Here is a 26,794-nt window from a genome sequence, read left to right as displayed (position 1 = left end):
TAAACGATTTGAGGCTTCTTTTTGGGGTGATGAAATGTTATAAAATTGATTGCGGTGACGGCTGCACAACTCTGTGAATGCATGAAAGCCACTGACTTATACAGCATGGGAATTATTTCTCAATAAGGCTGCTACAGAAAGAGCCCAAAGTAAAAAGCATACAGGCTTAAATTGGGGTGTGTCCCCTTCTGTGTGACCTCAGGTGCACTAAGTGACGCCTCTGAGCCCAGAAGTGCCCACCTACACTCCAGAAGCCATGGCCTCTCTCCCAGGCAGGACCAGAGGGCTGCCTGAGGGATGCCAGGATTCACGGACTCACTGCACGGTGGATTTTTCCGCAGGCCTGTTCCCTTGCCCTTCGCTGCACTACCAGGATGAATACGTGAGGAACCTGGGGTGAGCTCCCAAGCCCAGCACTTCTCTCCGCCAGGGCTGGCTCGGACTACCCTGGCTGGTCTGTTCACACACGAGAACAAAAGGAGGGTCCTGACTCTTGGGAGGCTGAGCAGGGCCACCAGAGCCTGGACACCCCCTTGCTGGCCACTCACTTTGATATGTGACTGCTGAAAAGGGAACACCAGGTTCACTTCCTTCCCTCACACCCATGTGGCACAGAAGAAAAATCTGTCATGTTCCAAAGAGAATCCACAGCCTTCTCTTAACAGGAAACACTGTGGTGTCAGTCGCTGCGAAGTCTGGGAGGACCCAGGACAAGGTACTGCTTTGACGGCAGTGCTTCCAAGGTCAAAGGCCAGGCGTGCGGGCACTCTCCCTCCCGAGCCGCCCGCTCCGCAGCCCTGCAGCCCCTCATTGTCCAGTGTGGGGCAAGGCGGCTGGAATCCTAGATCGGCCAGCCGCCCCACGGCGGGAGGCCCCTTCATCACTGAGACCCCAGCTAGACGGGACTTTTCAGGACATCTGGAATCCCGGTCCAGGAAACTTTCCCTCTCAGAAGGGCAAACTGTTTGTCAAGAATGTTCTGGCTTATGAAACATCTGCCAGCCTTGGGTAAACAGTAAGAGAAGACCCAAGGCGAGTTTGGCGTAGCTGGTTTATTTACACAACAGCTCCATGACCAGCACGGGCGCTTCTCAGGCAGTGGCAACTTTGTCTGTGCTCAGAAAACAGGGTGGTGGCTGTGCCGTGTGGCATGGAACAGGGAACAGAGTGATGGCGGACGGCGAGGGGCGACACTGCCTGGTTTCTGGCATGTCCGTGGGAAGATGGGGTTGGTGGGGAGACATGGGGCAGGAAGGGTCTGCGGCTCAGATGTGCCAGCGGCTCTTCCTTTGCCACTGAGGACAGAGAGGGTACCTCGGAACTGGGCAAAACGTCCCTTCCCTGTATTCATTTGTCAGAATGGGAGGACACAGGGTTCCAGCCAAGTCCATCCTTCAAGGAAGGCGAGGGCTGCCTTGACAGGCAAGAAAGCAAGGAGGGCGACAGTGCCGGGGGCACGGGGAGCACTGCTCACCCACTGGGCCCCGCCTCCAAACACGGAGCCCCGCCTGGGCCCTGGAGGGAGGCCTGTGGCTGCTGCAGAATGTGCCCCAAGGGCAGGACGTTCCAGGAGGGAAAAGTACAGGCAAAAGTACCGGCCCAGGGGACTGGGGGCGGCCAGGTTCCAATCCAGCCTCTGTGAAACCTCACCAGGATAACGCTTTCCTGGGGAGCAGGCCCTACAAAACATTCCCTCCGGAGCCAAGGCCACGTGGCGATCTCTCCCAACCCCGAGGCTGCACTCTCTTTGGGCCAGTTTATAATAAAAGTGGAAGAAAGCAAGAGGAATGGACACACCCATGGTGACAGGGAAATCTCGCCGCCAGCGAGCAGCCGAATCCCAATCCTCAGCCCCCTCTCCGCCTCTCAGACTCCTGATGGCTGCCTCAGAAACAATCGTGTGTGCGTGTGTGTACGTGTGTGTGTGCGTGTGTGTACACGTGTGTGTACATGTGCGTGCTCTGCACTAGACCTTGACTTGAGGGCACACCCCACAGCAGAACCAGTGGGAAGCCTCAGTAGGCCCCTGCAGCTTCCCTCCCTTCCTGGTGCCAGTGACTGGCAGGACTGGCTGAACTGCCCCCATCGGCCAGCCGGCCCAGCCTGGACCGCCTTCCCATCCTGCCCTGGCCTCAAACCAAGTGTGAGCGCAGCTACTCACCATAGGCTCTCTGCCACCTGGGCCCAGGACAAGGCCACTGCCCCTCCCTCTTCACTCTCCCAATTCAGCCAAGGCTAGGCCAAGGCCACCAATGGAGGACGGAGCCTGGAAGGCCGCCCGAGGCCCAGCTGACCCAGCTAGTGCTGACTGGCTCCTGTAAGGTCTCTCTCCTTGGAGAGGAGAGGTGCAGCACAGGGTTGTGACAACATGTCTCTGCTGCAGAAAGGACACAGCTGCTGCCCCTGGAAAGCTCACCTCAGTGCCGAATGGGGCTGTGCTGACCGCCACAGCTAGTGCTGCCCCTCACAGAGGTGCCAGAGGGCTGGGGGTGGCCCCGGAAGGGCGAGGTGCTGCTTCATAGAGCCTGGCTGGGGGCATGTCCTGGAGGGAAGGGACTCTGGCCCAGTGGCAGGGTGCCCGGCTGACGGCTGTTTGCTGGCCCCGGACCTGGCATACATCCACAGGGAGCACCACACAGGCACTTCCAGTCCCAACAGGGCCCTCCAGAGAGCGAGGCCCCACCAGGCTCTGCAGCATGGCTCATCCAGGGCCCGTTCCCCTCCAGTGCTCCAGCGCATCCGTGCACCGAGAGTGCCATCTGGAGGGAGAAGGGGACAGTGCAGGAGGAGGGCAGCTGCCACTTGGGGCCACCAACACCCTTGCAGAGGCCAGCGAACCTTTTCTAGTAGCCACATTAAGAAAAGTTAACAGGTGAAATTAACATGAAATATCAGCATTTCAACATGTAGCCAATATAAAAAAATACTCAGGAGCTCTTTCACAGTCCTTTCTCTCCACTCAGTCTCTGAAATCCAGTGTGTATTTTACACTTCCTGCACGTCTCACTGTGGACGAGCTACGAGTCACCTCCTGCGGCTTGAAGCTACTGTGTCTGACACAGCACCTGGCCCTTCTGGGGCCACCCCCAGCCCTCTGGCACCTCTGTGTGCACTGCCTGTTTGGCACTGAGGTGACCTTTCCAGGGGCAGCAGCTACGTCTCTTCTGCAGCAGGGGCAGGTCCAGAGAGTTGCCAATGGCTGGAATACCTCCCATCCCTTTAACCGGGGCACACCTACACACACAAAGCCCCATCACCTTTGATGCCTGGATGGTCTCCCTTAGTGACTGGGTCCCCACCCTAGCCAAGCTCACACTCTTCTCCCTTCGTCCTGCATGTTAACAAAGGCAGATTTGCATCCTGACAAACACAGCGGAAGAGCTGACAATTTTAAATTTCTTTAGGAACAAACAGGCTAAGTCCCATCCTCTTCAACCGAGGCAAGTGACTCCATTCCTGGAGCTAGGCAGACATGGATGGTAGTGGCCACACGTGTTCCCTACCCTGGCCATTTGCTGAGGGCTTGCTGTGTGCCTGGCACTAAACTGATTACTTTCCTACAGCGTCTGAACACGTGGATGCACAGGATAACACACTGAGGCCTACTGGAGGGTGGAGAGGGGAGGAGGGCGAGGGTCAGGAAAAATAACGAACGTGTACAAGATTTAAAACACAGGTGATGAAATAATCTGTACAATAAACCCCATGACACACGTTTACTTATGTAATAAATTGCACATCCTACACATGTACCCCTGAACTTGAAAGTTAAAAAAAAAAAAAAGAAAGAAATGTGGTATGTATATACCATGGAATACTACTCAGCCATAAAAAGGAACAAAATCATGGCACTCACAACAACCTGGATGGAGGTGGAGACCTCAAGGAATGGAGGTGCCTCAGGTCTGGAAAAGCAAACATCGCATGTTCTCACTTCTAAGTGGGAGCTACGTTATGAGGACGCAAAGGCGTAAGAATGATACAGTGGACTCTGGAGACTTGGGGGGAAGGGTGGGAGGGGGGGGAGGAATAAAAGACTCCATACTGGGTACAGTGTACACTGCTCAGGTGACGGGTGCATCAAAACCTCAGAAATCACTGCTAAAGAACTTATCCATATAACCCAAAACCACCTGTTTCTCAAAAACTACTAAAATTTTTTTTTAAAAAAGATGAAGATGCTTGTAGAAAGATGCCATAAAACAGTGTTCAAGAAAAAAGGAGGCCGCAATACAATATCATCTCATTTTTTTTTAAAGAGAAAAAATCCAAAATATTACCAGTCTTTACCTACACAGAGAAGGCAGCGTGGAAGGATTCAGCAAACCACTGATAGTTTCTCTCTCTGGGGCCAGGTGTGGTGGCTCACGCCTGTAATCCCAGCACTTTGGGAGGCTGAGGTGGGTGGATCACCTGAGGTCAGGAGTTCAAGACCAGCCTGGCCAACATGGTGAAACTCCATCTCCACTAAAAATAGAAAAATTAGCCAGGCGTGGTGGCACACATCTGTAGTCCCAGCTACTCAGGAGGCTGAGACAGGAGAATCGCTTAAGCCTGGGAGGCAGAGGTTGCCATGAGCCAGGATTGGACCTCAGCACTCCAGCCTGGGTGACAGAGGGAGACTCCATCTCAAAAAAAAAAAAAAAAAAAAGTGTCTCTCTCTGGAAGACACCGTCATGGGGATGCCCACCCCATACTCTTCTTTAAATGGCACGCAGGTAACTGGAATCCGAAAAGCGCCAACCCTTGCTGGTGTAGGGCGGGTACAGTCCCCCGCATGGCCACCTGCTCATTCGTGGGCTGTGAGAGGCCTTCTTCAGAGGCCCATTCTCAGTTTATAGGGGCACCTGGCCTAGGCTGGCCCCAACTGAGGTGGCATTCAGGACAGACATGTTTTTCCTCCAAGGAACCGAAAGCAGCCCAGTGCACAACACTGTATGGTTCTCCCTCTCTCTCCACCTTCTGCCAAGCCACACCGCTGTGTTCCCAAGCAGGGAGGCGTCACCAGTGCTCACAGGTCACAGATGTGAGCTGGGCTGGTCTCCTGATGGCTGACGCCAGGCAGCACCCGGCATCAACTATAGGGCCCCGAGGCCCACTGTCAGTGGGGAGCCTGGGAGCAGCAGCAGGACTAGGCTCTGCCACTTTGGCAGGAAAGGCAGGAATGGGGACCCCTGGCTGGCCTCTTGGAAAACATGTTCCTGTGGCTTGTGAGTGGGTCTCCCTCGCTCCCTTAGGCCAGGGCTCACCACGGGGAGCCACGAAACCAAACCAAGGAAGAAAGAAGGCCCATATGTCATGCATGTCAGAGGCTCCACGGGGACCCCCAAGCCTGGGAGGATCTGGGAGGTGGCTGGAAGGGACCAACTTCCTGACCCTGGACCCATGTGCGCTGAGCCTTCCTCACTCACCTTGCACTCAGCCACGGCCCCCAACCCGCAGGAGAGCCCTCAGAGCGATGGTCGGACCCTCTGCTCTGTCTTCTCTGGTCCCGTCTAAGCAGATCTCTCAGGACAAATGCAACCGCCCCTGCCCCAAATCCAAGTACTCCAGGTAACCATGTTTCAACCAAGTTTCCCCAGCATCTACAAAGATGTACTTTCTCTGAATGGCCACAATCGAAACTATCGAGCATAAAGCAAGATGACACTCTGATGTCCAAGATCTTCTTGACGACAAAGCGAGCTGCGGCCCGGGCACCACAGGGCCCTCCACATGCCCTGGAGCTCCCAACACCTGGCGGCTGCTCCGGACCAGGCAGACTTTCGACCCCGCAAATAAAACATAAGCTTCTTCTCAAGATGGGGGTTCCGTTCCAGAGCACCCCTGAGCACTCTCGTGTCGTCTCCAGGCTCTCTGTCTGTCACCAGTGGAGAAGGTGAACACAGAAGAAGGAGGCGCTCCAAGGGGCTGGAGTGCCCATAGCTGTAACTGCCACAGCGCAGGGTCTGCTCAAACTGCCGAAAGGACAGCAGCACAGATTCTCCCAGCTCCCCGGTGGGCGGCCGCCACGATGAACAGCAGCACAGATTCTCCCAGCTCCCCGGTGGGCGGCCGCCACGACGAACAGTGCCTTTGCTTATTTCTCTCAGCGCCGCACAGTTTCAAAACTCAGACCCTGTATCAAAAGCCACTCTACCTTATCACTGTCTGCTATGAAAGACCACCCAGCCCTGTTCTTAGAGGTCCATTACATACAACATAGTGAATGCCCGCACACTGCTCTTTGATTTGGAAAGAATACCCCCTTTACTTTGAAAAACAAAACAGAATGAGAATGTGGCCATCCCCTGGAAGGAAGGTGAATGAGTGCATCCAGCCGGCACTGACACTGACCTGAACTTCCCGGTCCGCACCTGCAGCGCTCTCATTCCACACCGCTGGGCACCGCCGACGTCGCCCACGATATCGTCCCCAATCATGACGGCCTGTCACGGCAGTGAAATATGCTCAGAAGTGATGTCAGGAGAGTTTTATTCCTGGGCTCTTCATCTTCTCTTTGACATAATAAATGGCTTCATTTGATGTTTAAAACCACCATCATACAAATTAAACAAGATAATATTGTCATCGTATTGATTAAAAGTCAACCCACCTGGAATATATCTCACACTGCCCCTGGAGGCCATGGCTTTGAAAGGTATATATTTGTGCAATTTGAAATCAATCAGCAGACATCAAAGTGATTTGGCACCGCAAGGACGCGTGGGGATGCTGAACGCTGCCCTGGCCTCTGCTGAAACACAGGCTGAATTTTACTTGACCCCAAAGACTCTGTAGCCTGGTTATTCGCCTTGGATTCCATGAAAGTGAAGCAAATCTCTGGCAAATCTTTGTAAGTCTGGCTTTATATAGCTTTTGCTTTCAATCGTGAAGGTAATGCCTTAAAGAAATTTATTATACAGCCGGGCTTGGTGGTTCACGCCTGTAATCCCAGCACTTTGGGAGGCCGAGGCGGGCAGATCATGAGGTCAGGAGTTCAAGATCAGCCTGACCAACATGGTAAACCCATGTCTCTACTAAAAATACAAAAATTAACTAGGCATGGTGGTGTGCGCCTGTAATCCAAGCTACTCAGGAGGCTGAGGCAGGAGAATTGCTTGAACCTGGGAGGCAGAGGTGGCAGTGAGCCAAGATGGCATCACTGCACTCCAGCCTGGGTGACAGAGCAAGACTCTGTCTTAAAAATAATAATATACAAACCAAAATACACACATGCACACAGATGAAATGCTCACAGTCTATCATTTCAAAAAGCAGCCCCTAAGATACAGTCTCCCACCTGAAACACCCAGAAAACCAAACTATGAAACAACAGCTTTCAGGACACTGGACATCAAGCAGTGAAGGACAATGACTTCTGAGACGCAGGAAACAAGCGAGGTGGCTCCTGCGACTGCCCCCAGCATACTGCCTTTGACGCTTCCAGACTGTGGGCACGGGGGATGGACTGAAGTGTGTCCCCCACAAATTCATATAAAGAAGCACTAGCCTGCAGTGTGACTGTATTTGGAGGCAGGGCCTGTAAGGAGGTAATTAATTAAGGTTGAATGAGCTCAGAGGGGGCCCTGATCTGATGGGACTGGTGTCCTTATCAGAGGAAAAGGCACCGGAGTGCCCGCCCGCTCCATGAAAGCACAGAGGAGAGGCCATGGGAGGACACAGCAAGAAGGCGGCCGTCTGCAAGCTGGGGAGAGAGCCCTCATCAGAAACTGGACTTGCCAGCACCCTGATCTCAGGCTTCAAGCCTCCCGAACAGTGAGAAAAAAAGTTTCTGCTATTGTATGACAGTCTGAGCTGACTAATACAGAGGGAAATGCAGGTGGAGCCCTGCAGGATCCCTGAATTGGGAAGACAGAGCTAGGACCCTGGGGAGACCCATGAGCAGCATCCACAGGACAGAGAATCAGAGAGGAAAAGACTGCATGGAGAAAGAGCTGTGGAGATTGTGGAGGGTCCCTTGGTACTCAACAGACCACTGCCCCTGCACATAAGGGCAGAAACTCCCTGAGCCTGGGAAAGAATCACACCAAATAACTAGAGAAAATGGTGACTGTGTCTCACACAGGACTGCATACGTCCCTACCAGCCAGGCTGGGAAAGCTCACTCATGATACACAGGGCATTGGGTAGGATCTCAGAAGCCGCTGGCTTCGCTGGTGAGGAATGATTCATCCAGGGCAACCCCTGCTCTGGTGCTGCCCCCCCAAATCTTAAAAGCAAGATCTGGAAGGATCAAACTGTTTCCAAGTAATTTAATTGCATCCTAGAACAAAGTTTGAAATTATTTATAGGCACAAGAAAATATCTAAAACCCAAAAAGAAGGTAAAATTGATCATACCTGGCACCCAATAAAAAAATGATCAGACATGCAAAGAAGGAAAATATGCAGGAGGAGAAAGATCAGGCCATCCAAACTGAGCCAGAGCTGAAACAGATACGAGAATGAGCAGACAAGAGCATTAAATTAGCCCTTGTATTTGTATTCCATAAGTCCCAAAAGTAGAAAAGTGGAAGATAAAAGAAAAAATCCAAATCAAGCTTCTAGAGATGAAAACTAAAATGTCAGGGATCAAAATTCGCGGGGTGAGATCAGTGCCAGAAGAGATACTGTAGAGGAAACGACTAATGAACTTGGAGACATGGCAACAGAAACTACCCAAAATGAAATAGAGGCAGAAGAATTATTTTAAAACGTGAACAGGCATCAGTGAGCTACGGCACAACTTTAAGCGGCCTGATTTACATGCAATGAGAGTTCCTGAAAGTGAGATGAGCTGGGGCACAGTGGCTCACACCTGTAATCCTAGGACTGTGGGAGGATCACTTGAGCCCAGGAGTCCAAGGCCAGCCTAGGCAACATGGCGAGACCCTGTCTCTACAAAAAATTTTTTAAAATTAGCCAGATGTGGTGGCTGAAGCCTGTAGTCCCAGCTACTTACGAGACTGAGGAAGTGGAGAATGACTGGAGCCCAGGAGGTTGAGACTGCAGTGAGCTGTGTTCGTGCCACTGCACTCCAGCCTGAGAGACAGAGCAAGACCCCGACCCAAGATTAGGAAAAAAAAAAAAAAAGTGAGATGAGAGAAGACACAAATACATTTGAATAGTGAATGAAAATTTTCCAAACTTGATAAAAATAATAAACCCACAGACCCAACAGCCCGGTGAACACCAAACACAAGAAACATGAAGAAAACTGTATTAAGGCACATCATAATCAAATTGCTCAAAACCAGTGACAAGGAGAAAATCTCAAAAAACAGTCAGACAAAAAAGACATGTCTTTTTTTACAGAGAAACAAAGATAAGACGTTAGATTTCTTGTTGGAAACAATGCAAGTGAGAACACTGTGGACTACTGTCTTTTAAGTAGTAAAAGAAAAAAAATGCCCATCTAGAATTCTATACCCAGCAAAAATATCTTTCCAAAACAAAGATGAACTAAAGATATTTCAGATATCGAAGTGGAAAGAATTCATCACCAAGAAATCTACCCTACAAGAAATGTAGAAGGAAGTCCTTCAGGCAAAGGGAAAAATGACAACAGCTGGAAATATACATCTATACCGGAAAGGTGGCTTGTGGACACGTGATGACCTTCTGCCTGCTCACCTTCCTCCTCTGCTGGCTAATTCCTCCCAGGCCTTCAGGACCTAGTTCTGGTGACCACTACCTTTCCTCCACCCCAGGCTGGGTTGTGTGGCCCTCCCAAAGCACTCTGTGATCACTCCCTAGTTCCACCCATGTCATACTGCAGCGTAACAGACTCTGCTTATCCCATTTTTCCAGAAGTAGGAGCTCCTACAGGGCAAGGAATCTGGGCTGACAACTGGCACTCGGTTGACACTTAGCAACAGTGTCTTCAGCGGATGTGTGCTCTGCATTATGGCATGGCCAGCTGTGTCTGGACATACTTAACGAAGCACAAATAAGACTTCCCATTGGTCACCTATGCAGAGTGGAGGGAGTTGCACAGTTCATGCCAGTGTGGCTGAAACGTCAGTCTTTGTGGGCCTCCTTTTGCCACATTAACATGTTATTGCTTAAATGGACTCATGCTCTCTTTTTTTTTAAACATAAATATATGTAATTTTAAAGAAAAAACAGCTGGGAGTGGTAGCTCACACCTGTAATCCCAGCACTTTGGGAGGCCAAGGTGGGTGGAAAATTAGCTGGGCATGGAGGGTGAGGCACACGAATTGCTTGAACTTGAGAGGTTGAGGTTGCAGTGAGCCGAGACTGTGCCACTGTACTCCAGCCTTGGCGACAGAGTGAGATTCAGTCTCCAAAAAAAAAAAAAGTAATAATAATTTTAAAGAAAAAAAAAAAACCCAACCAGCCTTTCTCTCTCCCCTACCCCAAAATCTGATTAAAAGCTTCAAAGTAGGCTGGGCATGGTGGTCCATGCCTGTAATCCCAGCACTGTGGGAGGCTGAGGCAGGCAGATCACTTGAGCCCAAGAGTTCCAGACCAGCCTGGGCAACATGGTGAAACCCTGTCTCTACTAAAAATACAAACACTAGATGCATGTGGTGGCACATGCCTGTAGTCCCAGCTACCTAGAAGGCTGAGGCATGAGAACTGCTTGCACCCAGGAGGTGAAGGCTGCAGTGAGCCAAGGTTACAGCATTGTACTCCAGCCTGGGGGCAGAGTAAGACCCTGTCTCAAAAATATAAATTAAAATAAAAACAAAAAGCTTCAAAATAGTTTCAGGGGAAGATGCTGCCAGTGGAAGATTGGCCAGCACCATAGACATCAAATGTCAGATCTGCCCTCAACGTCAATCAGGGATTTCCTTGGTTGGGGACCAGACTTGAGCAACTGGACTCCAGTGACAGAGGAGTATCTTGAGATGACTGAAACAGATACCTTGAAACCACAGGTCTCGGCCGGGCACTGTGGCTCATGACTATAATCCTAGCACTCTGGGAGGCCAAGGTGGGTGGATCACCTGAGGTCAGGAGTTCAAGACCAGCCTGACCAACAGGGTGAAACCCCGTGTCTACTAAAAATACAGAAAGTTAGCCGGGTGTGGTAGCCCGTGCCTGTAGTCCCACGACTCTGGGAGGGCGAGGCAGTGGATCGCCCAAGGTCAGGAGTTCAAGACCAGCCAACATCGTGAAACCCTTTGTCTTCTAAAAACACAAAAAAATTAACCAGGCATGGTAGCCGATGCCTATCAGCCCAGCTACTCAGGAGGCTGATGCAGGAGAATTGCTTGAACCCAGAGGTGGGGGTTTCAGTGAGCTGAGATTGTGCCATTGCACTCCAGCCTGGGCAACAAGAGCAAAATTCTGTCTCAAAAAAAAAAAAAAAGAAAGAAAAAAAAAGAAAAGAAGAGAAAACTACAGGTCTCCTCACTGGAATTCAGATGCCAAGTGGGGCTAACTAACAAATACACAAAACAAAATCAAGACAAAATGAAATGATGACTGTGAATGAAACCAGCCTGGGGACTCACTGAGTGTGGGGCCATTGATTTGGACTCTGCCTGCAAGGACCAGGCCCAGGTGCAATTTCCTCTCTATCTGGGGGAAGGAGCCTCAGAAAGGGAGGTGGGCCTGACGTGGCCAGCAGATGCACAGACTCACTCCTGTCTCATATTGAGCTAGAGCAGCGGGGCGGAGATCCCAGCTCTGCTGTTTGCTGGCTGTGTAACCTTGGGCCAGCCTCCCCTTCCATCTGTAAAATGGGTATAACCGTTTTAAACCAAATCATCGCAGTGAGGCACCCAGCACAGGGCCAGGACGTATAAGTTATCTAAACACGTTAAAAAGAAAACAGAAACACGAGGAAATGTTTTGTTGAGGAAATTCCCTCAACGTCAGAGAGGCCACACGGCCTGCAGCAGGCGCCCTTGCTCTGGTCACTTGATACCTTTGTACTGGGCCTTTGCGGGCCAGGGTGGGGCCAGGCAGTGGGCACACAGTGTGAATCAGACAGATGGGGGCCCTTGTGGAGCTCACGACAAGTACTGAAGACAGATGGTAATCAGATCATTTCACAGTCTCATCATCAGGGCCTGTGATAACGCAGAGGCGGCTGTGAGGCCCAACCTCATGCCCCACTGGGCTTGGGGCGGTCAGGAAAGGCTTCCCAGAGGAAGTGAGGTTTTGAGCTTTGATCTGATAGGCAAAAGGGACCAGCCAGGCTGGAGGGCGTGGGTGAGAGGTGGGACACACCCAGCAGGGAAGACCACACGGGTGCCTCCTCTCCATCTCCCCAACAGTCACCAGGGCAGGCCATGCTGTGAGTTCCGCAAAGCACAAATAAGCCTGAAGCAACTGTCCTGGGAACCGCCTCCCAAACAGGCCTTTAGCTAACCAAGGAACCACCAGCAGCCATGAGAAAGGACGAAGACAGAGCCGGTAAGGTCCCGAGGCCAGGGAGATAGTTTCGGGTGAACATGGATGGACTTGTCATGTATCATAGTCAGGCAGAGGCCAGAGGGGCCTCCCTCAGAGAAGCCACGGGGGACGGTGGCACTGGAGGCGAGGGCCACGATGCTGAGAATTCTGCCAATCACTGGTAGCCGCAAGCCACTGGGAGACATGAGGTGCTTGAAATAAAGCCCGGTGTGGTGCTCTACGCTTCATACTCTCCACGGAGTTTCTCTGATTCTTCCTCCACCTACCCCTGTGCCTCCCAGACTGTGTCGTGCACACGGGTGACATACTATTTGACTCCAGGCAGAGCAAGGACATACATTTTAATGCCATCACGTGGTCTTTATTTTTAGATTAATCTATTATGGTAAGTGAGAGATTCTGGTTTTCCATTTATAGGAGTGATCAAAAGTTCCTTTCAAAATACATTTATTTAAGTAATAAAATGAATCAATTTTAGGAAATGTGAAGTAAATAGAGCTAGTGGCAAGTACCCAGATATGGTAAAAATACCCAGATACGGCAAAAATTCCAAGTGTTTTTTCCAGAATGACTGATGCTGGGGAAATGCTGCCAAATCCACATGAGGTTTTTTTCTGTCAATCAAACCAGCACCTGGCCAGGGAAGAACAGCCAGTGGTACCACGTGCTCCCTGGAGTGGGACCAGCACCAGCATCCATTGCAGGCATACAGGGCGCTTTAAGGGTCAGGCAAAGCCAAGGCTGCCCAGGCAGTCCCCATGGCTCCTGGCATCTGGCAGCAAGGCTGGCCATAGCCCCTGTATTCAAGTCTCCTCTGCCCTTCTCAAGGAGTTGTCCTGAAACTGTGAGGTCAGGCCGGGCGTGGTGGCTCATGCCCGTAATCCCAGCACTTTGGGAGGCTGAGGAGGGTGGATCACGAGGTCAGGAGGTCGAGACCAGCCTGGTCAACATAGTGAAACCCCATCTCTACTAAAGATACAAAAAATTAGCCAGGCCTGGTGGCGCACGCCTATAATCCTGGCTACTCAGGAGGCTGAGGCAGGAGAATCACTTGAACTCGGGAAGCAGAGGTTTCAGTGAGCTGAGGTCGCGCCATTGCACTCCAGCCTGGGTGACAGAGCGAGACTCTATCTCAAAGAAAAAACAAAAGAAACCGTGAGGTCCCTGGTGAACATTTACAGCACTCCAACTCGGGACGATGTCCACTTCGGCCAGAGCCTCCAGGGCCATCCTACTAAAGGGTTCCTTGGAAATGGAATGGGTTTTCCAGATATCACATGTCATCCTACACCTCCATGCTTCTGGGGAAACCTGTGCGCATGCTCCTCCCCCAGATACAACCAGACAGCACAAATGTTTCCCTCCCAGAATAGAGACTCTCGGTTCCTCCTGGGCCAGGACATTTGTGGATGCGGCCTGCGGAGACAGGACAGGAGGAATGTAGTCCCTTGGAGGAAGAGCTCTCATGCAGGAACAGCGTGGAGGTTCTGCAGGATAATGCGAGGCTGCATCCAGGCAGAGCTCCGGGAAGCTGTCCGGGAGCCAGGCGCAGGCTGGGGGCCGGGACGCCGGGACCGGTGGGGTGTGTGTCTGCCCGGAGCAGCGATGCCTGTCCCGGCCAGCTTGTGGGCTCTGCATAGCAAAGTGTGCTCAGGACCCCGGGGGATTCCCAGATTTACTACCGGTGAAGGGCAATAATCACGCAAGGAGGAGCAATTATTGCCAAATCATTTAGGATTTAAAAAATCACTGGCAAGAAGATAGAGGTCAGGAGGTGCGCTGTCGGGGGAAATAAAAACACTCCACCTGCCAGGCCTGGCTTCACTTCCTTTCAGACACAACATGGTGGGGGGGGGGGGGCGAGATGGAGAAAAAAACGAAAGGTCGGATCCCCCAGAACCCAGATTCCAGGGAGTCGGAGGGAGGCGCCACAGTCCCAGAGGCAGGTTTCCCGGGTTGGATTCCACATCAGCTATGCCTCCCTCGCCTGTCGCCTGCGCGCCCTGGTCTCCTCCTCAATGTCCTAGGTGCCGAAGGAAACCTCATCTAACAGGCAGCGATGCTCTGGACTGCAAACTTCCGGTGCCGACAAGCTTCCACAGTTCACAAATACTTTCCTATCCCGGGGCTCTGCCAGGAGGATCAGGGCAAGAAGAGCAGGGCTGGGTGGTGAAGGTGGAGCGAGCTCAGTGTCTCTACCTGTAGCCCCAAGGAGCACATATTCCCCCCCGGGAGACGCCTTGAGATGACAGCGCACTCTAGGACGAGCCCTGGACCCAGGCCCCAAGGAACCCAGACTCCCACAGAGACCTGGAGACAGTGTGACGCTGAGTGATTTCCACTGTGGCCCGACACCTTCATAAGGAACAAAACTAACAGCAAAACTCAAAGACCACTTTTTTAAAAGGCCAGAAATCATGGTGTTGGTAAGCAGGACATGGGCAAACAAGCATCCCTGTACGCAGCAGGTGAGGAAGGTGCACGGACACACCTTTCTGAAACAGAAATAAGCAACATGCATCACAGCAACGCAACCACATCACCAGGATTTGCAGCAAAGAATTAGAAATGTACAAGAGGATGTAAACACAAGATGTGTTCATCAGGGTTTTATGCACAAGAGCGAAATTGGAAGCAGCCTCATCTCCATCAATGGGGAATGGTCAAGAATGTTACGGGAGTGTGAAGAGTGGAATACTATGCAGCCGTGAAAACGGCTTCGTTAAAGTGCTTTAATAAGCACAAAGAGGCCGGGCGCGGTGGCTCAAGCCTGTAATCCCAGCACTTAGGGAGGCCGAGGCGGGTGGATCACGAGGTCAAGAGATTGAGACCATCCTGGTCAACATGGTGAAACCCTGTCTCTACTAAAAATACAAAAAAATTAGCTGGGCATGGTGGCGCGTGCCTGTAATCCCAGCTACTCAGGGGCTGAGGCAGGAGAATTGCCTGAACCCAGGAGGCGGAGGTTGCGGTGAGCCGAGATCGCGCCATTGCACTCCAGCCTGGGTAACAAGAGCAAGACTCCGTCTCAAAAAAAAAAAAAAAAAAAAAAAAAAGCACAAAGAAAGTTGTCCCCTAAAAAAGAATAAGATAATGTCATTTGCAACAACAGGGATGGAGCTGGAGGCCATTAACCTAAACAAACTAATGCAGGAACAGGAAACCAAAGACCACGTGTTCTCATTTATAAGTGGGAGCTAAACACTGACTGTACATGAACACGAAGAGGGGCAGCAACAGACGCCAGGGCCTACTTGAGGGTGGAGGGTGGGAGGAGGGAGAGGATTGATAAACTGCCCTATCAGGTACTAGGCTTATTACCTGGGTGATGAAATAATCCACACCCTAAACCCCCAAGACACACGATGTACCTATATCACAAACTGCACACGTAGCCCTGAACCTAAAATATAAGTTAAAAAAACAATTGTTCCCCATAGGATATTAAGGGGAAAACTCAGATTTCAAACAGCAGATACAAGATTATCCCAATTTTGTGTTAAAAATGTATATATAGACATGAAAAATTGGCAAGATCAAGCATGATTTGTGTTATTCTAGGCTGGCGGAATGATGAGCGGTTTTTTTTCTTGTCCTTTTCTGAATTTTTCCTAGCTCCTTTAATGAGCATGAGTTGCTTCATAATCAGATTTTTTTTTTTTTTTTTTTTTTTTTTTTTTTTGGAGACAGAGTTTCGCTCTTGTTACCCAGGTTGGAGTGCAATGGCGCGATCTCGGCTCACCGCAACCTCCGCCTCCCGGGCTCAGACAATTCTCCTGCCTCAGCCTCCTGAGTAGCTGGGATTACAGGCACGCGCCACCATGCCCAGCTAATTTTTTTTTTTGTATTTTTAGTAGAGACGGGGTTTCACCATGTTGACCAGGATGGTCTCGATCTCTCGACCTCGTGATCCACCCGCCTCGGCCTCCCAAAGTGCTGGGATTACAGGCTTGAGCCACCGCGCCCGGCCCAGATTTTTTAAATACTTGTGTTTTGAGAACAAAATAAAATCTACTAAAAAAAAAAAAAAGGCTCCAGGGAAGGAAAAGCCTGAAGGAAAACTAATCCATGAGATCTCACAGCGCCTTATGACTAGGCCACATCACAAAGATGAGGCCAGGGCCGGAAGTTCCGGCAGCTCCCGTCAGTTTCAGACAGAGCTGCAGGGCTAGGTGCCAGGTGCCAGGCATCCGTGGGTGGACAGTTTCCAACTCAAACCAGGGCTGCAGGAGGGCTGACCCCCTCCCGGGCCCACTCTTTCAGGGCTGAAGTGGGCACCGCCCAGCAGGCCAGAGCTAAGCAGGGTCATCCCCACACTGACATCCAAAGAAAATGCCCACGGCCACGAGACGGGGCTCAGCCAACAGAGTTCCCCGGGGTGGCCTCAATGCAGGAGGGAGGCCGCAGCGGAAAGAACTGGCCCAGGGTGGCCCCCACGTGGACGGACATGTACTCCCCACCCACCAGCCTCTCCGCTAGGGGTACAGCCTGTCCCCAGACCATACAGTTAGGACTGATCCCTGAGAACCAGGGAACAAAACGGTGGGGCAACGTCCAGCTTTTATGGCCAGGCCTCTGGATAAGCCTGCAAACTTCACCCCAATTTTTCACAGGAGGTCCTGAGGGCGTGAGCCGAGAGGATCACAGCAGCCTCTGCCGACCCTCCTCACCTGAAACCCTGCCTCACTTGATTTTTTACAAAACTACAGTTTGTATTCTGCCAACAATACGTATTGCGGTATTTTTCAAAATAGAAAATGATACCACATCCCTAAATATGTCTTTCAAACTTCATTTACAGAGCCTCAGACGTTCTGCTGCAACGCTGGCCCTCCCCGAGAGCTGGGCGTGGCTGGAAGACGAGGGTTTGCAGCCCGGCCTCACTCCTCACTGGCAAGATAACCTTGGTTCAGACCTGGACTTCTCATGACCATTCTCAATGCTGCGGCTCTCCCCAGGGCATACGTGGCAATGTCTAGAGACAATTTTGGTTTCGAAGCTTGGGAAGGGGGTGGTCCCACACAGTGGGTGGAGGCTGGGATGCTGTTGGCACCTATAACACAGAGGACATCCCCACACCACGGGATCACCCAGCCCAAAAACGTCAAGTGTGGAGGTTGAGAAATCCTGGGTTTTTTTCGGTTGTTTTTTTTGAAACAGCGTCTTACTCTTTTGTCCAGGCTAGAGTACAGGGGTGCCATCCCAGCTCACTGCACCCCCTACCTGCCATCGATTCTCATGCCTCAGCTTCCCCAGCAGCTGGAACCACAGCGGGTGCCAGCCACCACGCCCGGCTAATTTTGAATTTTTTGTAGAGACAGGGCTTCACCATGTTACCCAGGCTGGTCTCTAACTCCTGGGCTCAAGTGATCCACCCGCCTCAGCCTCCCAAAGTGTTGGGATTACAGGTATGAGCCACTGCGCCCAGCCTGAGAAATCCTGTCTTAACCTCGTGGTGGAAATGCAAGCAGCTATGACCTGCTTTTTGAGGTCCTCCATCTCTAAGCCTCAGGCTCCTCACCTGTGAAATGAACCCCTCCAGACCAGGCTCCTCGGCTGCCGCATATAAGTGCGTGCTCTGGTTTGAACAGTCTCAGTCTCCACTAAACCTGCACAATGTGCAACCCACAGAACTTATGATGCTGGAAAACTGCCAAAACCTTCACATCACTTGGGTGTTCGTATGAAGCTATAAAACCATCCACTGATTCAGAAGCTTAAACGGTGAGAATTAGCTATTTCTAAAAGCAACCTTTAAGGTATGTTATTCTTTGCCTTATTACTGAATCCTAGAAAGGGCCAGGTTGCCTCTAAGAGGGTTGAAGAGCGTAATACCAGCAATCTGTGATTTCTAGGCTACTAAGGAAAGCTTAAAATGAAAATTGGATTTGGGGAGTTCTATCTATTCCAAGTGCAGACTGAAAACTCAGCAGCAAGAAGCAGGTCAGGGTGTCGGGAAGCGGCACTGATCAAGGGAAATGACGGGTGATAACTTTATTGATTAAAGCTGCTTGAAAAATTTGAGATTTGCCACAGCCTGGCAATTCAGCAGCAAGAGAGCTCCTCGCAGGTATTTTTCATTAAAAAAGCCAGGAACAGAGAATTCTTACCCTGTGCATAAGACTCAGTTCATTTGAAATAGCCTTATCTTAGCAGCCACAGTGACCCATCAGGAATCCACAGCCCCCCTCCCTTCCAGATGCACTGCCCCAGCATCCGAAAACGATGAATCCAGATTCACCAGACCCCCATGAGGGCTCCACTTTGTGGGGTGGGGTGAGCTAAATCTCATTCAAAACGTGAAGGATACTGACTATGAAACTGAAAATGCCATGAAGGAAAAGGCAGGGAGATCACCCACGGTCAGACCACCCAAATATCACCAACAAAGCATCTGGATAGCCAGTTCCTTCCACTCTTCTTCTCTGTTGCCCAGGTTGAAGAGCAGTGGTGCAATCTCAGCTGGCTAAAACCTCAACCTCCTGGGCTAAAGCTATCAGCCCACCTTGGCACCCCCAAGTAGCTGGGACCACAGATGCCACCACATCCAGCTATTTTGCATTTTTTGTAGAGACGGAGTTTTATCATGTTGCCCAGGCTGGTCTCAAACTTCCGGGCTCAAGTGATCTGCCCACCTCGACCTCCCTGAGTGGGATTACAGGTGTGAGTCACTGCGTCCAGCCAGGTCTTATTTTCCAGGCAGTGGCAGGGTTTTGTTTTTGTTTCGGTTTCGGGTTGGGGAAAGGGTGCTGTTTGAGATGGTTGTGATCATACCACTTATGTTATTTTTTTGAGATGCAGTCTCACTCTGTCACCCAGGCTGGAGTGAAGCGGCGTGATCTCAGCTCACTGTAACCTCTGCCTCCCGGTTTCAAGTGATTCTCCTGTCTCAGCCTCCTGAGTAGCTGGGATTACAGGCGCCTGCCACCACACCCAGCTAATTTTTGTATTTTTAGTAGAGATGGGGTTTTGCCATGTTGGCCAGGCTGGTCTCAAACACCTGACCTCAGGTGATCTGCCCTCCTTGGCCTTCCAAAGTGCTGGGATTATGGGTGTGAGCCACCACACCTGGCCTAGTTATATAATTTTAAATACTGATTTTTTTTTTTTTTTTTTTTGAGACAGAGTTTTGCTCTTGTTACCCAGGTTGGAGTGTGCAATGGCGCGATCTCGGCTCACCGCAACCTCCGCCTCCTGGGTTCAGGCAATTCTCCTGCCTCAGCCTCCTGAGCAGCTGGGATTACAGGCACGAGCCACCATGCCCAGCTAATTTTTTTTATTTTTAGTAGAGACGGGGTTTCGCCATGTTGACCAGGATGGTCTCGATCTCTTGACCTCGTGATCCACCCGCCTCGGCCTCCTAAAGTGCTGGGATTACAGGCTTGAGCCACCGCACCCGGCTTAAATACTGATTTTTAAACTCAGATTACAGCGTTAGCCTTTCTCTCTATATATAAATTATTTTTGAGAATTTATTGTCTCTTAAATTCATCCTATGAGTGGAATACAAATATATACATAGTTGCTTATTTTTTAAATGAAAAGATAAGCTATAATATTTATAAAAATGGCTACCTACGAGACAGGTAAAAACAAAATAGAAGGAAAAGAACGGAAATTAGATTTTCTTTTTTCTTTTCTTGAGATAGTCTTGCTCTGTCGCCAGGCTGGAGTACAGTGGCATGATCTTGACTCATGACAACCTCCGCCTCCCAGGTTCAAACCTCCTGCCTCAGCCTCCCAAGTAGCTGGGACTACAGGCACCTGCCACCACACCCGAATAATTTTTGTTTGTATTTTTAGTAGAGACAGGGTTTCACCATGTCAGCCGGGATGGTCTCAATCTCCCAAACTTGTGATCTGCCCGCCTTGGGCTCCCAAAGTGTTGGAATTACAGGCGTGAGCCAACATGCCCCGCCAGAAGGTAGACTTTCTTGAATATGCCTTGCTTTGTGGTTTTGATTTCAGAATCACGTAAATATTTTATGTTACTACAAAACAAATGTAAATGTTAAACCAATCCCCTAAACATTAAAATGAAAATGAATTCAAAGAGTGTCCACTTGGGGAAATACCATCCACAAAAAAGAATGATTCCTAGCAGCTTTAAATATAGTATTTTGGTAATCAACCTCTAGAGCAGGATGTCCAATCTTTCGGCTTCCCTGGGCCATATTAGAAGAAGAAACGTCTTGGGCCACACATAAAATATGCTAACGATAGCTGATGAGCTTAAAAAAAAAATCGCCAAAAAAATCTCGAAATTTCAGAAAGTTTACGAATTTGTGGTGGGCTGTATTCAAAGCCATCCTGGGCTGCAGGTGACCCAGAGGCCACAGTTTGGACAAGCTTACTCTGGAAGAATATGCTATAAATTACAGGAAGAAAAGAACTGTCAAAAAATAAATCTTAACCAGTACCAGCCATCAGTTTTATCTATTATTTTTTGAGACAGAGTTTCGCTCTGTTGCCCACGCTGGAGTGAAGTGGTGCCCTCGCAGCTCACTGCAACCTCCACCTCCCAGGTTCCAGTGAATCTCCTGCCTCAGACTCCAGAGTAGCTGGGATTACAGGCATGCACTATCAAGCACAGCTAATTTTTTAAATATTTTCAGTAGAGATGGGGTTTTGTTATGTTGGCCAGGCTGGTCTCGAACTCCTGGCCTCAGGTGATCCGCCTGCCTTGACCTCCCAAAGTGCTGGGATTACAGGCATCAGCCACCAGGCACAGCCCAGCAATTGGTTTTACTACGTTCAGTATTTAGTCATCACATCACTGAGTATCACAGCACAGGACTCTCAAGGAATGACCACAGTGCTGTGCTGTACTGGGTGGGGACGGGTTGGTGACGTCAAGCTTCCACACAGCATAACGTTTTGGACATTCGTGACTTGTGTGGGTACTAGAGACTAAAGCAAATGGCTGATGATGTTGGTCTTCTTGAGAACCAGGATTTTTAACATGTTAAATGAAAATACAAGATCGGTAAAATAAATTAAAAACCCAAGGCCCGAATCTCAATCAGAAATGTCACTCAAGATGTGCTTCATGTTTAAATACATTTTTCCCCAAGTCTTATCAACTGAAAGGGCTTAATGATGACTGAACTAGGAGCAATGAGAATCATCACTATCTCAATGATGGCTTCTAAAGAGTACTTTCTACTAAAAGTTAAGCATGGCTCCTTATTAGGATGGTGAATTCCAGGCCTAGGGCAGGAAATGCATGAGACAGGTCTGGAACATTCCATTTTAACAGAGAGTAAAGAATGGACCCCCGGGGTCAGGTCAAAAGGATCCAAACACCAACTCAAGGAAGCTCCCATTAGTCAGAGATGAAATAACTTGAACATCAGGAACACAATATTTGCACTGGAGCTAACACATCAATCATTTTTAAATCTACTGATGTAGAATGATAGGTGCATTTTAAAATCTCATTTGTCACATTGGGAGGATGCTGGAGAATCAACTCATTTTTGAAAACTAATAAATAAAGGGAAAGGAACAAGAATCTGGCCGGGCGCGGTGGCTCAAGCCTGTAATCCCAGCACTTTGGGAGGCCGAGGCGGGTGGATCATGAGGTCAAGAGATCGAGACCATCCTGGTCAACATGGTGAAACCCCGTCTCTACTAAAAATAAAAAAAAAAAATTAGCTGGGCATGGTGGCGCATGCCTGTAATCCCAGCTACTCAGGAGGCTGAGGCAGGAGAATTGCCTGAGCCCAGGAGGCGGAGGTTGCAGTGAGCCGAGATCGCGCCATTGCACTCCAGCCTGGGTGACAAGAGCGAAAGTCCGTCTCAAAAAAAAAAAAAAAAGAACTTATCCAGCATTTCCAATATGAACCTCAGGGTATCAAACAGTTGATGAAGAGCCTTCCTGTGTAGAAGTAATCCAGGGAATAAAGGAAGGAGGAAAGATGCAACCAGACGTCACCATTTCGTAACCATGAGCGAATTAATGGAATCAGGCCCTGGTCATTAACAGCTGCTCACCCCACAAAAAGAGGTAACTGGACATTCTACACCTTCTAGTGGAGGAAAATAACATCACCTGTTGAGCAGTCTTGCGGGGGCCGGGGAGGGGGGGGCGGCGGAAAGAAACAACCTGTCTTTGATCAAGCTTCTAAATCTAATCACCAAAAGAAGAAACAGAGAGAACAGAGGAGCATGTCAGAAGCCACCACTGAGACACAATCAACAAAATCCAGACCATGGGAAACTTGACAGGACAAACCACTCAGTTTCCTTCAAAAAGTTTCAAGAAAAACAAAAGGCAGAGGGGAAGTGAGAGATCAGGGGATCAGCAGATGAAAAGACACTTAAGAATCACACTGACCACTCACAATGGAAGGACTTCATGTGGATCCTGATTCAAACGCATATAACATTTACAAGATAAGCAGGGAAATGTGAACAATGATTGAATATTTAATGCTATTGAGGAATTATTGTTTGTTTTATTTAGTAATAATACTAAATAATGGTATTACCTATGCCTTTAAAAAGAATCTTTTAGACATACGAAGAAATATTTAAAGATGAAAAAATATGGGCTCGGCGCGGTGGCTCACACCAGTAATCCAAATATTTTAGAAGGCCAAGGCAGACAGATCATTTGAGATCAGGAGTTCGAAACCAGCCCGACCAACATGGGTTTTTTTTTTTTTTTTTTGGAGGAACCAGCTGAATTTCTGAAAGTTTCCTTACAATGGTGGTACCTGGCTCAGGGATGGGCAGGGGTAGTCAAACCCTCCCCGCTACCACCCAGTTCTCTGCGGGTGGGAGTAGGAACAAAAGTTTAAGGCTGAAGCCATGGCCATGCCCTGGATGCAACAACCAGGAAAATCATGTTAATCAAGGAAATAAAAACTCCTCTAGACTCTGCAAACATACTGCACTCTTTCAACAACAAAAATCAAATGAAAACAGATACGTCAGCCACAGCTCTCAGGATCATGGACGCCCTGTCCGCTGCGAGCTGCAGTTGCTGCAGTCAGAGTTCTTTGATCAGCCCTGAGCCCAGTTATCACAAGGGGGTGGAAGGGAAGGGGCCCTTTCACCTGGTCCCATGATCCTGGCTTTGTGTAGGTCCCAGTGATGTCCCAGGCTGGGTGGCAAAGGGACACCTGATAGGATGAGGCACTCAGTGAGGAGGAGGGAGGCAGAGTCTGCTCTCTGATTGGGGGAGGGCAGGAACACAGTCCTTTCAGTTGATAAGACTTGGGGAAAAATGTATTTAAACATGAAGCACATCTTGAGTGACATTTCTGATTGAGATTCAGGCCTTGGGTTATTTTATTTTATTTTACCGATCTTGTATTTTCCTTTAACATGTCAAAAATCCTGATTCTCAAGAAGACCAACATCATCAGCCATTTGCTTTAGTCTCTAGTATCCACACAAGTCACGAATGTCCAAAATGTTATGCTGTGTGGAAGAAGCTTACTAAAAATACAAAATTAGCCAGGCATGGTGGTGCATGCCTGTAACCCCAGCTACTTGGGAGGCTGAGGCAGGAGAATCACTTGAACCCAGAAGCAGAGGTTGCAGTGAGCAAAGATCACATCATTACATGCCAGCCTGGGCAACAAGAGTAAAACTCCATCTCAAAAAAGGAAGGAAAAGAAAGAAAGAAATACGACTTCTAGATTTTCATTCAAAAGAAACTAGGGGAGAGGAGTGGGTTGGGGTCTAAGTTAAACATTGAAGGAGGTCCCAATAGCCAAATGCGAGACAATCTGAGCAACAAAATAAATAATAGGAATGGACTGCATGTCATGGAAAACTCAAAAATCCTTGAGTCCAGGCTGGTATACATACATACATACATATTAATGCACATATATATAGAAACATACGTCAATGGGAGAAGAGAGGAAACTCTTCCGTATAGTAAATTCCAAGTAATAAATACAGAAAAAATGATGGGAAGAGAAAAATAGCCATTTGGCTGGACATGGTGGCTCATGCCTGTAATCCCAACACTTTGAGAGGCTGAGGCAAGAGGATCCTTTGAGCCTAGGAGTTTGAGACCAGCCTGGGCAACATAGGAGACCCCATCTCTACAAAAAATTGAAAAATTAGCTGGGTTCACCATATTTTTCGTCTTAGCTACTTGGGAGGCTGAGGTGGGAGGATTGCTTGAGCCCAGGAGTTCGAGGTTGCAGTGAGCTATGATCGTGTCACTGCACTCCAACCTGGGTGACAGAGCAAGACCCTGTCTCAAAAAAGAAAAAAAAAAAAAGAAAAAGAAAACCAAATCATCATTTGACAAACATCACAATAATAACTGTTTCAGAGCCGGGCGTGGTGGCTCAAGCCTGTAATCCCAGCACTTTGGGAGGCCGAGGCGGGTGGATCACAAGGTCGAGAGATCGAGACCATCCTGGTCAACATGGTGAAACCCCGTCTCTACTAAAAATACAAAAAAAATTAGCTGGGCATGGTGGCGCGTGCCTGTAATCCCAGCTACTCAGGAGGCTGAGGCAGGAGAATTGCCTGAACCCAGGAGGCGGAGGTTGCGGTGAGCCGAGATCGCGCCATTGCACTCCAGCCTGGGTAACAAGAGCAAAACTCCGTCTCAAAAAAAATAAATAAATAAATAAAAATAAAAAAATAACTGTTTCAGATAAGAATTATCAGCTGGGAGCAGTGGCTCACGCCTGTAATCCCAGCACTTTGGGAGGCTGTGGTAGGCGGATCACAACGTCAGGAGTTCGAGACCAGACTGGACAACATGGTGAAACCTGTCTCTAATAAAAACACAAAAAGAATTAGCCAGGCATGGTGGCAGTTGCCTGTAATCACAGCTACTTGGGAGGCTGAGGCAGGAAATTTGTTTGAACCCAGGAGGCAGAGGTTGCAGTCAGCCGGGACCACACCATTGCCATTGCACTCCAGACTGGGCAAGAGAGTGAGACTCCATCTCAAAAAAGAAAAAAAAAAAAATGCCAAAATTAGAACTAATAATCAGAGAATATTTACATAGTATCAAAGTACTTTTCCCTTAGATACTTATTAAGGTTGAGTGCAATGGCTTACACTTACAATCCCAGTACTTTGGGAGGCCAAGGCCAGCAGATCACCTGAGGTCAGGAGTTCAAGAACATCCCGGCCACCATGGTAAAACCCTGTCTCTACTAAAAATATAAAAATTAGCTGGGCATGGTGGTGGGCACCTGTCATCCCAGCTACTCAGGAGGCTGAGGCAGGAGAATCACTTGAACCCGGGAGCTGGAGGTGCAGTGAGCTGAGATCATGCCACTGCACTCCAGCCTGGGTGACGAGAGCAAAACTCTTGCTTAAAAAAAGATACTTATTAAGAGGGACAAATAGTAACAACAGTGGAGAACCCTGGAAGACACCTCCTCAAACGGCGATCAGAGTTCACAGATAAAGGACACTAGGGACGTGACTGCCACATGCAGTGTGTCCCCAGAAAGCTATGAGTGGGCTGACTGATGGCGTCTGAATAAGGTCTCTCGGTTAGCTAACAGCCTGTACCAGGGTCGATATCCTGGTTTTCTCATCATTCTGATGGGGAAGCTGGTGAGGGTACATGGGAACGCTGTATGCTATGCTTGCAACTTTTCATGTCACTTTACTTCAAAATGAAAAGCTGAAAACAATTTTTGAGTGGTTATTAGTTGATTTTTTTTTTTTTTTTGAGATGAAGTCATGCTCTGTCACCAGGCTGAAGTGCAGTGGCGCAATCTCAGCTAACTGCAACCTCCGCCTCCTGGGTTCAAGTGACTCTTCCGCCTCAGCCTCCCAAGTAACTGGGACCACAGGCGCGTGCCACCACACCTAGCTAATTTTTTTGTATTTTTAGTAGAGATGGGGTTTCACCATGTTGGCCAGGATGCTCTCGATCTCTTGACCTCGTGATCCACCTGCCTTAGCCTCCCGAAGTGCTGGGATTATGGGCGTGAGCCACTGCGCCCTGCCCAGCTGATAATTATTAAAGCACAGTGATGGGTACTTAGGTGCTCCCTGGGCTGCCCTTTCTACTGACACAGATATTTGAAATAGTCCATGATGGAAGGTTAAAAAGAGAGGTTTGGGAAACCTAAAAACCACGTGCAAGTTACGAAGCTTTTTCAGGCCGGACTCCAACAGATCAACGGCAAAAGGGCATTTCTGAGACAGTCGAGAACACTGAAGTACGGGTTGGTATTAAATAATATTAACAAAAATTATTGTTGGCCGGGCGCGGTGGCTCACGCCTGTAATCCTAGCACTTTGGGAGGCCGAGGCAGGTGGATCACCTGAGGTCAGGAGTTTGAGACCAGCCTGACCAACATGGTGAAACCCTGTCTCTACTAAAACTACAAAATTACCTGGACATAGTAGTGTGTGCCTGTAATCCAGCCTGGGCAACAAGCGTGAACTCCGACTCAAAAAAAAAAAAAAAAAAGAAA

The 26,794-nt window shown here is 49.3% G+C and overlaps 1 protein-coding gene across 2 annotated transcripts in view; it reads right to left on the bottom strand.

Annotated features, from left to right (window-relative positions):
• The window catches only part of LHPP (phospholysine phosphohistidine inorganic pyrophosphate phosphatase), a 153,413-nt gene that overhangs the window by 87,637 nt on the left and 38,982 nt on the right, over positions 1–26,794 (bottom strand). Inside the window, exon 6 of one of the 2 annotated variants that reach the window (XM_003922116.3) lies at positions 6,337–6,428. The exons of the other annotated variant lie outside the window; for it this stretch is intronic. Within the exon in view, the coding sequence (XP_003922165.1) occupies positions 6,337–6,428 (92 nt within the window). The remainder of the gene's footprint in view (positions 1–6,336; positions 6,429–26,794) is intronic. 2 annotated transcript variants of the gene reach the window in all.

Source organism: Saimiri boliviensis, chromosome 12 (genome assembly GCF_048565385.1).
Source record: "Saimiri boliviensis isolate mSaiBol1 chromosome 12, mSaiBol1.pri, whole genome shotgun sequence".
In the NCBI taxonomy this organism is placed as follows: Eukaryota; Metazoa; Chordata; class Mammalia; order Primates; family Cebidae; genus Saimiri; species Saimiri boliviensis.
Note: the sequence above shows the minus strand (reverse complement) of the source record. Positions and strands in the feature narration are given on the sequence as shown.